Source organism: Galendromus occidentalis, unplaced genomic scaffold, assembly GCF_000255335.2.
Source record: "Galendromus occidentalis unplaced genomic scaffold, Mocc_1.1 scf7180000077497, whole genome shotgun sequence".
NCBI lineage: Eukaryota > Metazoa > Arthropoda > Arachnida > Mesostigmata > Phytoseiidae > Galendromus > Galendromus occidentalis.
Window position 1 is genome coordinate 1,614,368 of NW_003805485.1, and position 16,399 is coordinate 1,630,766.

Here is a 16,399-nt window from a genome sequence, read left to right on the forward strand (position 1 = left end):
CGCCCGACGAGACCCACAGATTCCCGGAGCCTGCATAATTTCGTGCCGTTATGTGTATATTAGCCCTGAAATTTGAACAATGTCGAGAAGATTGCATGTCAGACTTGCGGCACCTCTCGTCTACTCATGGTGCGTGATAACTCGATCCATAGCCCTGCGTGAGCGAGATCATCCTACATATGTTGAAATTCTCTGGGTTAGAGTTCTTCGAAACTTTGTGAGTCCGAATACGAGAGGGGGATATTACAGAATTGCTGCTAGTGCAGAGGAACGCGAATGGGATATCCGTCTTCCCAGCACTCGGAATTCGAAAGGAAAACCGAGTTGATAACGGCCTAGATGATAACGAATCGTTGAAATCTCAGTACTTCGTCACTTCGTCATATGTTGGCGGCGAGCACGACCTTAGCTCTCGAATTTTGCCTGGTACACTAGAAAACGATGGCCGCCCTGGCGAAACTAGCGAAGGAAGTCGGGGAGCATCAGCTGGATGAAATCGACGTATGGAGATCTTCTTGTCTATATTTGAGTAAATGCCCGTGACTGACTCTGCCGCGTCATCGAGGAGAGTCGCCGTATCAAGCCGTATCCAGGAATCTCGGACCGCCCGAGGTCTCACCCCGATAGCTATCATGCGGCTCCTCGGAGTCGTGAATTCCGGGGATTCCGGAATTTTCCCTACCGGAATTCTCGAAAGCTCTCATATCCCTGATGAATTCCTGAAACACCGTAATCCAACACTCATCCCACATATTTTGCTCCCAGAAACGAATCCTCGAGCTTCGAAAGCTGCCCGACCTGGCAATCGAACTAGGTCCGGAGAAAACCAGGAAGAAACTTCTCCCGCAGAAAACCATGTCGATGGAGCAGGAAAACGAGCGGGTTGTACGAGAGTACGCGAAATTACTCTCCCAGATGGTCGAGGAAGTTGGCGGCGAAGCTTTCATCGATTGTCTATTCGACCAACTCAAGGCCATCATCAACATGGCTTTTATGACTATATCGTCCGAAGACAGAGAACAAGTCGCCAGTGCGATAATCACGCTGAGTGAAATGCTCAAGAAGGAGGAAGTTGACCGACTCCTCATGCCTCTGGTCGAGGAATTGGCTCAAGATTACTTCTTGAAAAAGTGTCTGTGCGCACCTCTGCTGCCGACAGCGTATAAGAGGAGCTCGCGTCCCTCGAAAGCTTACAATCTCTTTCTGGAACTCTGCAATGATTCGGCAGATGTCGTGGTTCAGGCTGCCTCGACCGTACTTCCGGCCATGATCGAGTGAGGAATTTCGCCCCTTCCGCGGAGTCGGAATCTCTTGTCATCTCTGAGCATAGAATATTCCGTCCCGAATTCTCCCAACCGATTTCCTTCAGAAACTCCCTGGTTTAATTTCCTCTCGAGCTTCAATATTCACAGACTCTTGGAGAAAGTCGATGTTGATCTTCAAGAAGTTGTGAAAAAACTGGCAATCGAAGCATCCATCCAATCAACTCGGATGAACGCTGTGTTGGCTCTGGTAGATCTCATTCCTAAAATAAGCGATGAGCAGAAGGATAACCTCATCCAAAACGTACTCCGGACGATTATACACGACAAGTCTGATGAAGTGCGCGTTCTCCTCGCATCGAAAATACCAAGCATCCAAGCCAATGTTGGGTATCCCCTGATGAAGGGTCTCGTTAAGTTTGTCGTCGGCCACATCGAGAAGGGCGGCACGAGAGTCAAGTGAGTCTCTGATTATTCTCCTCTCCGGCACCTCGACGAGTCGTTCTTGAGGATCATCGGTGATCCGGGTGCTCATGATTCGAGCAGCGACGATCAATGCACGAAAATGTAAGGCTCTCGACTCCTTCTCAAGGGTCAAGGCCGTGGAAAATTTACCGGAATTCATGAGAGGATTCCCCGCGGATGACATCCCCGGCTTGGTGGGACGTCTCAGGAATTTGAAAGAGCTCGTAAACTCTGGTGAAAAGCCGGAGAAGACCGAAGATATCAGAATCGCTCTAGCACGGACAGTTACCCAGCTGGCGAGCATCGTGCGTAAGTGACCGAGTCTCCTTTGTCTTCGGACCTCGTCACCATGGAATCTCGAGAGATGCCGCGGAGTTTATCTAGCGATCTCCTCCGCAGCGCTTGACATCTACCAGGACGAGTATGTGCCTCTTATCGAAGAGTTGCTTCTGGATGAAAGTCCGAAAGTTCGCGAAGCTCTCGTGAGCAATATCAAACCTGTCGTCCAGCTGATCGGGCAGGAAAAGTTCGTTAACACTTTCCAGGAACTCGTCTCCGAAATGGCAAGTCATGCCAATTGGCGAGTCAGGCTATCCGCCCTGAACGCCATGGCAATCATGAGGTTCCCGCCAGACACGGTAGCCGCTCTGATTACGAGCCTCATGAAGGACGAGGTGCGAACGACATGCGCTTTATCGTGTTGCATCCATCATCCGAGGAGATTTGATTCTAAAGTTTCGAAAAAATGTGCGCAGTGCTTCGAGTTGCGATCCCTCGCTGCGGCTCACGTTCGGGAGATCTTTTTGAAATATTCCGCCGAGGCCTGGCTTCTCGAAAAAGTCCTACAACTGATACAGGAATTGTCCTATTCCATCGACAAGGTCGGATTCCGCGTCACCGCCGCCAAGGCGGTCGAGGCCGTCAGCCAAGCTACATCGGCCGAGCGCATAGATCAGTAAGCTCCCAGCCTCACGATAGGGCATTGAAGCTCGATCAAACCTGGAGTGAATCCGGGTCTCGGAACAGCGGGCCGCTCGCATTAATTAGGCGTTGTGACGGCTTATAATGATCGCGGCCATGAATGCTCCTTCCAGATTCGTTTTTCCAGTCCTAGAACGTCTAAGCAGAGACAAGCTCCCTGCTGTGAGACTCAACGTCGCTCGATGTTACGCCAGCATGCTGATCAATGACCAAAATTTGGATGAGGACAAGAAGTTCGTGGCGAGCGATAAGTTACGCGCCCTCTCAAAAGATACGGATTTCGACGTCAAGCGAGTAGCTTCGAGGAGCATATACCGTGAGTGCAATGTTCCTGTTCTGTTTCAACGGCAGATGATCCTTCAACGCGATTATTTCGTCCAGATATCGACTGATCCATTTATTCTCAGACCTGATCGGGCGAAACATGCAGTCCTTCACCGACACCATGAGTTCCTTGAATTAATTAGTTCTTTGTTCACTGACGACTGACGACATCTTGAGTTGACCGATAATAAAAGTTGATTTAGGTCATTCGGCAGCTCAGCATCCACTATGAGTGTCCCGAGCCGTGATAATTTCTCTCGATCGATAACGCGGATCTACCAGAACACATGCTCGCATATTCACAAGTGAAAATCATCCATATCCATCCGCGTAATTCAGACTCCACCATTCATGGGTGCAGCTCAGAACGGAGTTTTCCGAGCACTTCATCTGATCAGTGCGAAGTCCTTCATCCCTGATTGCTAAACCAGCATTCAGGCTTCGTTCATGGGTTCATGGGATTGGTGAAAATGTTTGTTTATCTGAGCTTGGCTCCAACGGTGTCTGTTCCGTCTCGCTCCGCGGACTCCTCGAATTCGGTAGTGTCCTTCACGGCATTGACTTCTCTTGTCGTTCTGGTTGAGGCTACCCAAGCGGTTCCCCTCGACCTTGTTCGCCTGGTAGTCTCTGCCCTTCCGGAGTCTCGCACTGCGGTGCCGGATACGGTCTGCGTTGTGCGCCTGGTCGTTCTCCTCCACGCTGTCGACGCACTGGTCGGTTTCGGTAATGTAGAAGATATCCTGGTGATCGGCGCAGGAGTCTTGAGCGTAGGTATCGTCGTGCTTCCATCCGATGGAGTGCCGGCGTCAAAGGGGGAGGTTCTCTCGCCCGATGTATGTTCAAGCGTTGACTGCACGACCTCTGCGAGAACAGTACAGCGAGAATTCGTAACCGTAAATCAGTGTCCTCCGTTGAGAATGATTCTGGGATTCGACGCGAGACTGCCCTGCGGAACGTCTTCCATCCTATTGTAGTTCTAGTCTGACTGAGTTTACCTGATATCGGCGTCTCGCTCTTCGGTGTGAGAAAATGATCGGAATCGTCGATTTCTTCGCGAACCCAGAAAACGAAATACACCACTATACCAACGAGGAGCGCAGACAATATCACGTAGATTCCCCCTTCCTCGGATATTTTTATTGAGGCCAATCCGTAGACCTTCGTGAAACCTGTCGTTCCTTCTGCTTGTTCAGCCTTCGCTGCTGACGAGGATCGAACTATATGAAAGGGGTTCGACTCCATGTTAACGAGCTGACTCGATATATGACTCGGTCTGTGTCTGTAGTGTGATCAAGAATAGGATGCGATAAATCTCGGTAAATGATCTCGGTATTCGAGATGAGGGATTTTAAATGGCGCGAGTTAGAAAATATTTCACCGCGACTACCCGACTCTAGAGAATTTGTCGATTCTGAATCCATCATGGGAAGTCAGTGCGAGTTGATCCGGGCCACGAGCCATGTCTTTGCACAACGTTGTTTTCGATGTCGGGCTCGGACCAGTATCTACCCCATCTTACCCGAAATTAGGGTTTCACGAATGATTGATGCGGATGGAACGATTCAGTTTAACTTTTTCTCTTCTCTATCCACTTTCCGTGCTCATCAAGAAGTTCGTCGCCTGTTGATTTGCTTCTGGGTATGCAATGATCGGGAAGGAGGTTCTTGGTGTCAGCTGGTAGGCAAATCTTGTCGTTCTGTTCGTTGACAAGCGCCCACATTCGAAGCTCCATAAAGGGTCTAGGAGGGCACAGCTGCCTCGAAACACAGATCCTCTCTGCTTGACGAAACCTGTAGGTATCATCGAGCTCTCAGTCAGCTAGCTGAAGAGCGAGCCCCGCAGACGAGAGCCGAATCGGCTCATCGCCCCCGTCGGAAGTGAACGAATCGAAAGCTTGCAGTGTCCGAGTCCCGTATTGGCGTCAGAGATACCAGAATCGCATCGCTATACCCACTCGCACTCGAAATAATTAGCGTAGAGCTCCTCCCATGGACCGGTCGGGTCTTTCGAGCACACCGGCTCGTCGACCAAGTGCGGAGCCAGAGAGACGGCGAACAGTGTGTTCTCGCAGCTGGCGGAGTCGAAATCCATGCATTGGGTGAGCATCCACCAGGGTGAAACGAGGATGTTTCTCACGGTATCTTGAAAAGTCAGAGGGGTCGCGAAGAAATCGGAACATGTTCTGAAAAGATTCGAGAAGTTCCGGGCGAGCTCACAGGTACTTGCGGTCGTGTAGCTCGATCCGAGTTGGTATAACTCCGCTTCTCTCGATAGCAGATAGCTCTCGCTTAGACTCAGTTTTCCGAGGAACTTTGAGAACCTCAAAAAATGTCTCGCGGGCAGAGATAGTTTGCTTTCGATCACGTCGAGGATTCTGGAAAGATTTCGGTGCGCAGATCCCTGATTGAGCGCAGACAACGACATCGCCCACACATAATCCGTGTATGGCGCAAGGTCCCGCATGTGACTCGATATCTTTGATTCTATAGCCGGGGTGACTGTCGGGGACAGTGACAACTCCTCCATTTGAGCCTTGAAATCCGCCAGATGAGCCTCGAAGGAATCCGAATCATCGACACTGGCTGACTTGCTCCCTCCCGGGAAGCATTTTCTAGGAACTCTGCTGCGACAAAGCTGAGATCTGTGCAAAGCCATCGCGACGAATAGGACTCTCATTTGATGCGAGGCTTGAGCACCCTGCTGATCTAGAGACTCGCCGCGCAAGGTCAACGAGAGCAGATTCGTCACGCTGTTCGCCTGCTTACAGGATTTTTTAGCGGTTTCGACGGCGGTCTTGAACTCCTCGGCACAGGGACCTGCAAGTCGGCCGAGATTAGCTTCGAGCATTCAGATGTGTTTCTTGGAAATCAGAGAGAGATTTACCTTTGAAGAACGCTTCCCTGGACGCTCTTAGAGCTGCGCCGGGCTCGATAGGCGCGAAAACAGATGTAGTAAGGATCGTGTAAGTCGTCAAGCACAGGATAGGGACGAGAAAAATCAACTCGAAATGTTTCTTCTTCCTTTTGAGAGAGCGTTTACTCGTCGTCCAGAAACTCTCATTATGCTTCAAAATGCTGATCGGTCGAGCCAAGATCGGGCCATCACTCGATTCTCTGATTATTGTCCGCATCTCATATGAGTCGAGAGTCGTCGTTCACGCCATGAGTAAACTCTAGATATATTTTGACGATTTCCTCATACTCTGGAGCGAGAGCGCCTGCATCAATCTCAACCAGACTACGGAAAGTCGTATCTTATGTTTTCCCGTGACATCCGCGCATTCGATCCTCGAAGGAATCGCCCTTTCGCGGGATGGTTTCAGTCTTCGATCTCCAACAAATTCCAGTGGGCGCAGACCTCGTTATCCACCACGGAAACAGTCACCAGTTCACCAGTCACCTTGGATGCATAGTATCATTTATCTCAAGCTCATTTTCATCGAAGACTATTCCGAACAGATAATCATGAAGAAAAAGAGGCAATGCTTGCTAAATTCGCCTAAACTTTCGAGGGAAGTTCATCTCTTCATTTTGCTCTTGGGCCACCCCTATTCATGAGCGCTCCGTTTTCTTGGGAGTAGCTGAATGAGTTCTGGCAGCCGGCAGTCTGGAGGGTGGATCTCGGTATCCTCATTCATTCATCGAAGTGAAGCACGTCATGCGCGTGATGCAGCACGGACCGAGCGTGGATGACCAGAACATGGACAACTGGACGACAGCAGCTGCTCCGCGCGTGATTCCCATCGATTTTCGGATAAACTCCAAAAATGTTCCGCAAGTTCGAAAATGAGAGCGAACGACCGAGTCCAGTGCAGGAGCGACATGATTTCGATCAAACCAGGCGCTTGCAGGAGTCGCCTTTCCGCGTGAGTGTCGTACACAGCTCCCGAGGGTTGATTCCCATTGTGAAATTCGACGGCTCGTTGTACATTCCCTCATTGTGTGTGTCGAGACTTGTCGATCTCGATCATGACCAGATCGTTCAACGCATAGAGCAAATGAATATCGAGGTCCGCTTCCAACTCTGTATCCCGGACCACCATGGAGCCCACTCAAAGCTCCGGGAGTGCCTATCGACCATAGGGATACTTGTGAATCCCGAAGAGGTAAGCTACCGAGGAGGCAGTCGTCGCTCTCAACTGAAAGACGTTGCTCCAGCCCGGGCTGGGGTCTCGGGAGGGATCCCGTTCCGGTCATGGAGATACTCATGCATATCTGCTTACATGATCTATTGATCCTCCGGCCAATTAGTCCCAGGGGAAACTCTCTTCCAAGTATGAAACTTTCAGATGATTCGCCTCATACCAATCACAGCTGCCATCCGTATCCTCAACGGAACCTTACAGAACGTCACTATCGTGGAGGAAGTTGAGGGTTCCATGTAGTGCAAGCCTCCAAAAAAAGGGAGCTGATTCCAACTATAAAATCACAAAATCAAGAGCCGTGACAAAATCGTCCGATGGAGAGGCTAAGGTCTCGAGTTCAGAGAGACCGATTGTTTCACCACCCGGCTCGGAAATGTTTTCATATCCGGCGCGCAGAAGCGCAGGTACTGTGGTACGAGTGGATAAAATAAAAGTACGGTGATGGATCGAGGAGGGCTCCTCGATCTGATAAAAATAAAGCGAGGACTACCTGACTGTTCCTTCGTCCGCTTGGTGGTCCTCCTGGAGAGCGAGTGCCAGTTCAACAGCGTGTACGGGATGTCTGGGAACATCTTGAGAGGTTCTGGATGTTGGAATGCGGCTCATCGCTCGGGGGAGAGCGACTCAGAAAAGAAGGGTCTTGGATCACCCGGCGGCATAACGGGATGAAGTCTCTTTCATAAGAAATTGTTTCCGGGATGCAACGCCCCAGTTCCTGCTTTCATCTCTCCTTCCCTGACAGGAGACTTCCGGAACAGCTCTCTGGCTATATGTGCGAAAGATGGGTGTAAAGTCCCAGACGTCAATGAGTCTTCTGAATATTTGTCGTCGACAGAGGCGCTTTTTCGGCCATTCCTCACGGTCCCTCTTTCGGTAGATTAGACGAGCTGATGATTTCGATGATTCTGTAGGCACGAATGCGTGCTGCAAGCTCGAATTCGATGGCGACAAGGGTACTCGTGATCCCTTCGAGTTGAACGTGAGAAGGTATTTCTCCAGAAGCGCCATCAGCCACTGCACCGGTAATCAGTTTATCTCGCCACCGTCCTCATATGAAGCAAGCTACTATGTGAGACTGTCACGGATGCTATGCCGGCGCCGGCATGGAAGATAACGAGAACTCCACGCGTCACGGAATGCTCCTAACCTGACTCTTCACGGTGGAAAAATTGTTGAGAATGTGCACTCGGTCATTTACACTCGTCGCTGAATGAACAGAACGAAGAACTTTTGCATCAAAGTACTCTTTCAGCTTATGGATGATGTGAGCGCGTGGAGATACGATTCATTAATTAGCTGCGAGCGGTTCCGAGGCCACCTGATCCCCGGATACGGAGCTGCGCTGCTCGATTGGAGTCAGTGCGGAACTCGATCCCATATATTCGTTTCCGGCTCTTCTAGAACGCCTCTTTTCCCCGTTGGGCGATTCTCTACCAGGCTAAGTCCCATTCTGGATGAAGGCAATCTTTGTCTGCGCCAATGGGACCTCTGGTGACGGAACCACCTCCCATGTATGCCTCCCAGCCGGATGCTGCGCCCGCTGGCGCTGTCATGATCAGACAGAGATCAGTTCATCATTGAGCGAAAAATAAATACATGGTCCAAGATAATGGCGACAGTCTCACAAGGCTTCTAAATGAATGCCTTTTGGCATATCGGACCCCCATATAATGGACTTAATGGGCAGAGGAGTGAGCCTAAGACAACTACAAATCGCACCGAGGTGAGGATTTCCGCTCGTGAGCGTGCCGGAAATTGACCTTCGTTACTCGCAAGCTTTGATAGTGCAACGATCACCGACTCAACCTTCATTGCAAAAGTTTTCCTTCTCCACGTTCGAAGTGGATCGCCGTGAAGCTGGGATCGCATTCTGGCTCCGGGACTTCGGTGAATCTGACCTTGGCCATACCTTCGTGCTCGAGTTCTCGCCCCAAGATCAATGACAGGTTGTAACACCTCCAAGGGAGACGTAGCCGGATTTTTTACAGAACTCTGGCTTCACAATTCCGCTTTGGGGATTTTTCTGTGCGGGAGACCACAGAGTTCCTCCGTGACATGATTGGCGGCGTTTGCAGGCTCTAATGAAGGAGATTCTGGGCGATTTTCATTCGGATGCTACCTCGCTGTCGGGCTCCGATCGAGATCCGACTAAGACTCACTCGGAGGAAGTTCCACGGAATCCGATCAGAGATCCATGCAGCGTTGCGGAGAGCCGATATTGGATTTGTTCACGGTCTCCCGCGAGAGAGCTCAATCCTTTTTGTGAGAGCGCTGAGTTCCGAAAGCTTATCTACTTCTATCAATCATCCTTGCTACCTTTGTCATCTCTCATCATCGAGTCCACTGTTGGAGCGCTCGAACTCGCGGTTTTTCGAGCGAAGCCGGTACACTCTCGCGTTTTCGGCCTCACTCGCAGGGCTCAACGAAACAGACAGCCGAAAGCTCATTGCTCTCTGATCGGTCATGACTCAATTCTGTACATTTCGTTACAGATGGCGACGGACGTCAAATCTTCTATCGTAGCTCTAAACTCCACCAGCTCTGGGAGTGGATTTCAGCTGGGCGCCTGGTCGGGAAGTGAGGCTGTATTCCATATGGTACCTGTTCTGATAAATAATTTGAACTCGCACTCGAGTTCAACAGGTCACAACGGAAGTACGAGTGGCTCTTCCCCGCCATCCGCGATTCTATCTCACGATTCTGGGGGACCTCCCCAAATCGTGGTTCCCTTGGAGGGTCCGTCTTCAGCGAATCATCTAATGAGAGAAAAGAGGCACAAATGCGATTTCTGTGGCAAGCGATTCACGCACCGCCATCACCTCAAAACCCATGAGAAAACCCACACCAACGAGTTGGAACACGCGTGCTCGTTCTGCGAGAAGCGATTCAACCGAAAAGATGTTCTTCAGGTGAGTTCAAACGTCCCGAAATTTTTTTTAAGTGACGAAGCGACACCGCATCGGAAGTTTCCCACGCATTACTGACCCTATCCGTACTCCTGCCCCTCACGTCGATCATCGGATGGATCGGAGTTCCAGGCCGATTTCGGGCTCTTTCCACCCTCGTGCAATGCAGCGGTGAATTGATTATCTGTTATTGACTCGTTTCAGGTTCACGAACGATCCCACACCGGGGAGAAACCGTACAAGTGTCGGTTCTGTGACGAAGTTTTCTCAGACTGTCGGATGCGTACGAGACACGAAAGTCGCTGTCATCCCAACAAGCAATACATTTGCGAACAGTGCGGAGAGATTTTCGGCTTAGATCGACGGCAGTTTTCCTCTCACATGAAGAAAACGCATCGGTCCGCTGTTTACAAATGCGAATTCTGTTCATTGACTTTCGGCAGCTTGCACGGCATGCAGGACCACATCGTCAAATATCACCAGGTGAAAGAGGATCGGATCGAGGTGATCGCCGAAGAAGTCCACATCGAAACTCCCGACATCGTGGTCACCATCCAGGATCCGGAAACCCCCCCGGCGCCTCGACGGCCCCACCACAACTACCACCATAACCGAAATCCCAACCAGATGAGTCAGCAGCAGCTGCACATGCAGCAGCTGCATCAGGACCAGCGGGTGCAACAGCGGATGCACATCGCCGAACAGCATCGTGACCACCAGATCCAGCGTCAGAACATCCGGAACCAGCAGCTGATACAGCGGCAGCAGATGTCCGGCGTGACCTTACCGTTTAAGTGTACGTTCTGTACCCGAGGATTCAACCGGAAAGACTGCTGGAAAAAGCACGAAAGATCTCACACCGGAGAAAAACCCTACCGGTGTCGCTTCTGCATGGACATGTTCGCGTGCACGACCGCCCGCGCTCGTCACGAGTGCAAGGTGCACCAGGGTGAGAAGTACTATTGCGAAGAGTGCAAACAAGAGTTTCCCAGTAAGCAAATGTACAACTCGCATATGAAGGGCTCGCATCCCGACGAATCTCAACAACGCTGCAGTCTCTGTCCGAAGAGCTTCAAAGAAAGCGCTGAATTGGAACGACACGTCCAAGCGATGCACTCCGGTCACGACGAGCGACTGATGAGAGCGTGTAGTTCGTTACTTGGGTCCCAAGTCAAGGATGAGTCAATGCTGAATGCGAAGGAGTCCGAAAGGCATTTCATTGCGCCTCAAGTTCTCGAAGACGACGACCACGAGGAGGATATATACGATAGGTGAACGAAATCCGACAACATGAATATTTACTATCGCTATTGATCACTCTAGTCAGAGAATATCCACCCGAGTCGGGGCGACTTCGATAGATAATCACACGACGACACCTTCTCCAAACACCGGACAGGACTAATATTTTTTTGCGTTTCTCACGCGAGCGATGGTGGCATTCTGTTTTAGACCTCGGCCGTAAAGTTTAAAGTGAGTTTTTTTTGGTATATTACGCTACGGGACGTAGCATACGACTGAATTCCTCGATCAGCTCTCGGAGAAATCCCATTCGGTGCCGGGGGGAAATTCGTCGTATTGGTTTAAAAATTGCGACTTATCAGCGAGTGTCTCGAGTTCTCTCACGGCGGCTCGCATCTTTGTTTCCTGGCCTCTTTGAATTTTGAAATTTCGGAGAGCCCAAGACGAGGTTGCGTTCGCTCCTGGGCCATCACTCCTGGTGGTGCGGTGAGTCGCTGTTCGGTGCGGATGCCCACGGAAACTTTCACGGTGATACAAGCTCGGGACATTCTTTTGTCGGAAGCTACGTTGTATGTACATAAATAATTTCAGCTTCCGCTAGTTTCCTTTGGTCACATTCTTCTGGAGATTATGTCTATCCGCTGTGTAGTGTGCTTTTTCATTCGTGTAAACACTCGTCTTCAGACCGAGTCTGCGTTGAAGTCGGAACTCTTTTTCTGTCGGTCGAAGCCTCTCGGGCTCTCACTATATTCCGATTTTCGATGACGGTCCAAACATACAAATCAAAACCGAAGTCCGCGAACAGGGATCCAGGGTTGTCCGCCCACAACGCAGAGCCATTCATATACATTAATTACCCTTTCTGTTACAATAAATGTATAGGATAATTGAGAGAGTCTCTCAAATGGAGGGGACATACATCAGAAACTACATACCTATATAAATATAAGTGAGCCGCCTGACTAGTTCTCCCTTCTCACGATTTACGCATCGATCCTAGGACCGGTGAGATAAACTAAATATCAATTTAGCCGTATTCTGTCATCATACGATGTCTCTTCGAGGACGAGGAAAACGACTCGCTTCCTGAAGAATCATGATGATAATGACGATGGTGAGCATGGCGAAGACGATGATTACTGTGGCTGCGTGCTGAGGAAATTCAGGAAAGGTGGACGAATATCCGCATGACGACACGCCCAGATGCATCTCGTTGTAAATAAACCTATGCAAAAGTTGCTATTGATCCCAGAAAGTATTTAGTCTATCACTAGCACGAGAGACGGGAATTCCCTGGGAAGAAAATCAATCAGACGTGATCTGTGGAGTCTGGACTCAACATATTCGCCGAGACAGTCGAGAGGTCGTCGCACCTCGATCCCTGCGCGGAGGGCGTGCTCTGCCCCAGCCTTGCCGCTCCAGCGGAAAGCGGCGCCCTCGGCAGAATTTCTCGCGCGACTCCCGTCAGCTCTTCCACCGGACTCACGTTGGGGTTCCCCGGGGAAGGTCCCGCATGAGCGAGCGATAATAATCCGGTGACTCCCGTTGTCTTGCGCTCCGGCTCGCTTCTTCTGTCTGGAACGGTCTCGGAGGACCGAGCAACTGACACTTGCAACAGCTGTGAATAAATGAGTCTCCTGCACAACTTTCACTCATTTATTACAACAATTCAGTCAGTGTCTGACCAGAGGCGAAAACAAAGAAGACATCCAAGAAGAGCGTTTTCACTGCTGCGCATCGTCTTGACGCTCATTCGGTGCCGGATTGTCACCCTGTGCTTCCTGTTCGTTGTTGGCTTCATTCCGGGCGTCCATGATGTTGCCCATGAGATCGACGACAGCTTCGACGAGACTTCCTACTCCTCTCCTGAGGCTCGATCCGACATTCTGATCGTCCTCATGTCCAGTCTGTCGAAAGGAAGTTGATAGTTATTAGCATCCTCGAGTCTGATTGGAGCGTCGCGGAGATGCGGCAAAATTAAATGCCACCCTGGGCCTTTCGTTGCGTTTCGTAAAAATTCCTACCCAGTTGGGGTTGAGTGAATTCAAGAAATTATTGATCGTCGCTTCGGGGAGGCCGTCGAGGACATCCAAGTTTCGCTGGGGCAGCTTTTGAGTAAGATCGCCGTAAGATGTTTTCGGGGGGAATGGATCGAAGCCATAAACCGCTGCAATATGTCAGACACGCCAGTCAATTCCACTGATTTTCCAAACGCTGCCCTGAATTTCCAGTCGTCTCTCCGACCCTCTGACTCACTTTCGTCCGCCTTCGGTAGATGCCTTGGCTGCAACTTGACTCCATTGACGTGTGATAATGTGATGTGACGCAGAAGGTTCCGGGGGTATTTCGGAGTGGTCGGCTTCTCGGGGCGATCAGGGCTCGAAGCGATCTCCAAGCAGACTTTTTCCATCCATTGCATCACATTCGCCTCTTTGAATAAGTGAGCACACCTTTGGAAGAGCATATAATTACCAATCACATGATTATTATCGTCTCGTAAATACGAATATGTTTATCTCTTGCTTGTCCATTGCTTCAGAACGGTTTCAAGGCATCCCGTGTCCTCGCTCCGCTATTTTAGACCCGGCTATGGGCTCACCTCTCGGCGTACAAGTCGACGAAAAGATTCTCAGGGTAGAACTTGTCGAAAACACCAGCTGAGGTTCTGTCCATCATGACCGAGTTTTTGTCGGCCACCGCTTTCAGAACGTTGGGAAAGCGAAGAAGAGCTTTTCTCAGCAAGTCATCGGCTTTATCATATTCCTTGAGGTGGAAATGAGCTAAGGCGACGGAGTAAGCCATGTTCGGCAGTCCGTCCAGATTCCTCCCATTCTGAAACGGAAACCCCCCGTGTATTGCACTCTCGGATCCGATATTCGAAGCCAGCTTGCGGGAAATCCGCTCCGGATGGTGCAATCAGTCAGCGAGAGTACGGGCGTACCAACCTTTTGCATAACTTCGAAAAAATTTATCAACCATTTGTATTCATGGGCTCGGATCGCGAAATTGTCCATGACGAGCAAAACAGCCAAAGGATCATGACAGGGGTCCAACGAAAGTATGGCTTTCGAGACTTCGAGAGCCGTCCTCGGACATCCCTTCAACGCTGGAAAGGGTGATCAGCTTTCAATTTTCTTGCAATTTCTTGCAACGCGATGAGATTAGGGATGCGACTCCAGGCGCGACAACTGCACTATATTGTTGATGGAGAGCAACCATACTCACATATATGATACGCGTGCAGGAACAAAGTGATGTACAACGCTCGATTCGGTTTGCAAGCGTAATCTAGTCGGCATTTCCCACTATGTAGATTGAACGACGGATGGAAAGCTTTTTCGAGAATATACAGAGCCCGTTCGATCAAATCAGCTGATCGAGGAACCTCTCCCTCTTCCCTGAGCATGTCGGACGCTTGAATGAGTAGGTCCACGTGATCTGAAATCCTGCGGGATGACCATGCTTTATATATTCGGTCGATCGGAACAGGTATCCCGCCCAGGCGACCAGGCGAACGGGGCAATCCAGGGAGGCAGTGCCGCGGATTGTAGAGAACGTTGGGGAATTACTATTCGATGGGTAGGCCAGACATCTCACCTCTCTATCAGCATCTCGAGGAGTCCTGCAGAATCGCCGAAGTCTACCGCAAAAGCGAATTCCCCCTGCACCTGCCAATAGTCAGATGAGAAGCGGAACTCGAATTGATCCGGGGTATCGGTCGGCACCATGGTGACCCCTCCAACTCTACGCCCTCGCATCTCGACGTAATGAGATCCTGGAAAAATGAATTGTTTCTGATTCGCGGCCTCGGCCGAAAACAAAAATCGATAGATCGAGAATTGCATGAAGTCTCTGGCTGTGAGGCGGATCCTCTCTATTCTCAGAGTCGGTCGTAAGCGTCAAGCGTACCCGCGTCCCGTACGAGGATGCTCCGGTTGGCGATACGGGGTCCACCCTTGGCGCCAGCGAGCCCGCCTTCAGCTTTGACGGCCTCTGGTCCGAATTTTCTGTAGACTTCATTCTCGTACTTCAGGAGTTTCAACTGGATTGTCAGTAGAGAGTCGATGCTCGCTTCTTCGCTCGAAGTTTCTTCGACAATTTGCTTCGGTGCCTGGTTTTCGTCTTCAATGAATCGAAGCTCTTTCTCGATGTCGTCATCGACTTTGGAGTTGTTTTTCTTCTTCTTGTTCTTGGCTTTATTCCGCTTTTTTTGCGGACTCCCGAGTTTTGCACCTCGCTTTCTTCGGGCGCTCGCTCGTCAACGTCTGGTGAAAGCTCTTGCTCTTCGCTCACGTCGTCAACGGCGCTCAGCTGCGAAAATAAACGAAGGTTCCGTGAGAACTTTCAGCGTTGCTTCTTTCTCTGAACAGATTTGATTCCAGTCGCCAAAGCGCTCCGTCAGCATATTCCAGTTGGGAAAGGATAAGGACTCTGTTCTGTTGAATTGCTAGACGTCTTCATGTAAATGCCCTCACCATTTGGAACATGGATTTGTTCTTCGGAGGCGGCAGAACATCGTCAATTTCGTCATCGTTGTCAGCTATAGTTGAGACGTTGTTCAGCTGCTCTAATCTTTTCATATGACGGAGAGACATTTTGTGCGTTCGTCAATTTTTGTGTCTAAATTTTTAACGTGTACCGAGTCCCTAGAAAACCAGAGTCAGAATGTCTCGGAGCATGCTCATTCTTATCCATACCAGGTCGCTTGGCATGACCCTCTTTTTGTTGAACGATTAATAAATAATAATGCACCGGACAACTGAGCTCACTCACGACTCAGGTCGACCAACTTGGAGGATGATTTCACTGGCTTGAGTACGCAAGCGCTCTTTCATCCCATGTATGCTCCGGTTCGGCTCTTTTTTTCACACGAACCAGCGTTAGTCACTGAGCACTAAGAAAAATCATGCCACTGAATGCGTGAGAGTGAAACTTTATGCCCGGACACCAACACAGTTGCTAAATGTGGTCAACATTCTGCTGTCTAGATGCAACCCAGATGGCGCTCACCTCTCGACACGACCAACTGGAACGTATCGGTGTGTTGGACAGTCTTTCGCGCACAATTCTTCCCC

The 16,399-nt window shown here is 50.3% G+C and overlaps 4 protein-coding genes across 4 annotated transcripts; 3 read left to right on the forward strand and 1 right to left on the reverse strand.

Moving 5' to 3' along the window:
• The first annotated feature begins 441 nt into the window (after positions 1-441).
• On the forward strand, positions 442-3,171 carry LOC100904286 (serine/threonine-protein phosphatase 2A 65 kDa regulatory subunit A alpha isoform-like). Its single transcript, XM_029112391.1, has 8 exons — positions 442-501; positions 766-1,274; positions 1,413-1,721; positions 1,855-2,036; positions 2,127-2,401; positions 2,483-2,682; positions 2,822-3,024; positions 3,116-3,171. The coding sequence occupies exons 1-8, from the start codon at positions 442-444 to the stop codon at positions 3,169-3,171; spliced, it is 1,794 nt and encodes a 597-aa protein (XP_028968224.1).
• A 3,602-nt stretch (positions 3,172-6,773) lies between these two features.
• Positions 6,774-7,655, forward strand: LOC100901933 (uncharacterized). The gene is made up of 2 exons (XM_018640765.1): positions 6,774-7,137; positions 7,321-7,655. Exons 1-2 carry the CDS (start codon positions 6,799-6,801, stop codon positions 7,414-7,416), a joined length of 435 nt encoding a protein of 144 aa, XP_018496281.1. The 5' UTR covers positions 6,774-6,798; the 3' UTR covers positions 7,417-7,655.
• A 2,260-nt stretch (positions 7,656-9,915) lies between these two features.
• LOC100904429 (zinc finger protein 431) lies at positions 9,916-12,522 on the forward strand. Its single transcript, XM_029112359.1, has 3 exons — positions 9,916-10,085; positions 10,287-10,565; positions 10,641-12,522. Exons 1-3 carry the CDS (start codon positions 9,936-9,938, stop codon positions 11,355-11,357), a joined length of 1,146 nt encoding a protein of 381 aa, XP_028968192.1. The 5' UTR covers positions 9,916-9,935; the 3' UTR covers positions 11,358-12,522.
• A 526-nt stretch (positions 12,523-13,048) lies between these two features.
• Positions 13,049-15,919, reverse strand: Nulp1 (Nuclear localized protein 1). Its single transcript, XM_003746571.2, has 9 exons — positions 15,800-15,919; positions 15,234-15,528; positions 14,922-15,099; positions 14,550-14,770; positions 14,270-14,430; positions 13,924-14,156; positions 13,581-13,774; positions 13,349-13,491; positions 13,049-13,231 (listed from the first exon to the last, which is right to left on the reverse strand). The coding sequence occupies exons 1-9, from the start codon at positions 15,917-15,919 to the stop codon at positions 13,049-13,051; spliced, it is 1,728 nt and encodes a 575-aa protein (XP_003746619.2).
• Positions 15,920-16,399: the final 480 nt, after the last annotated feature.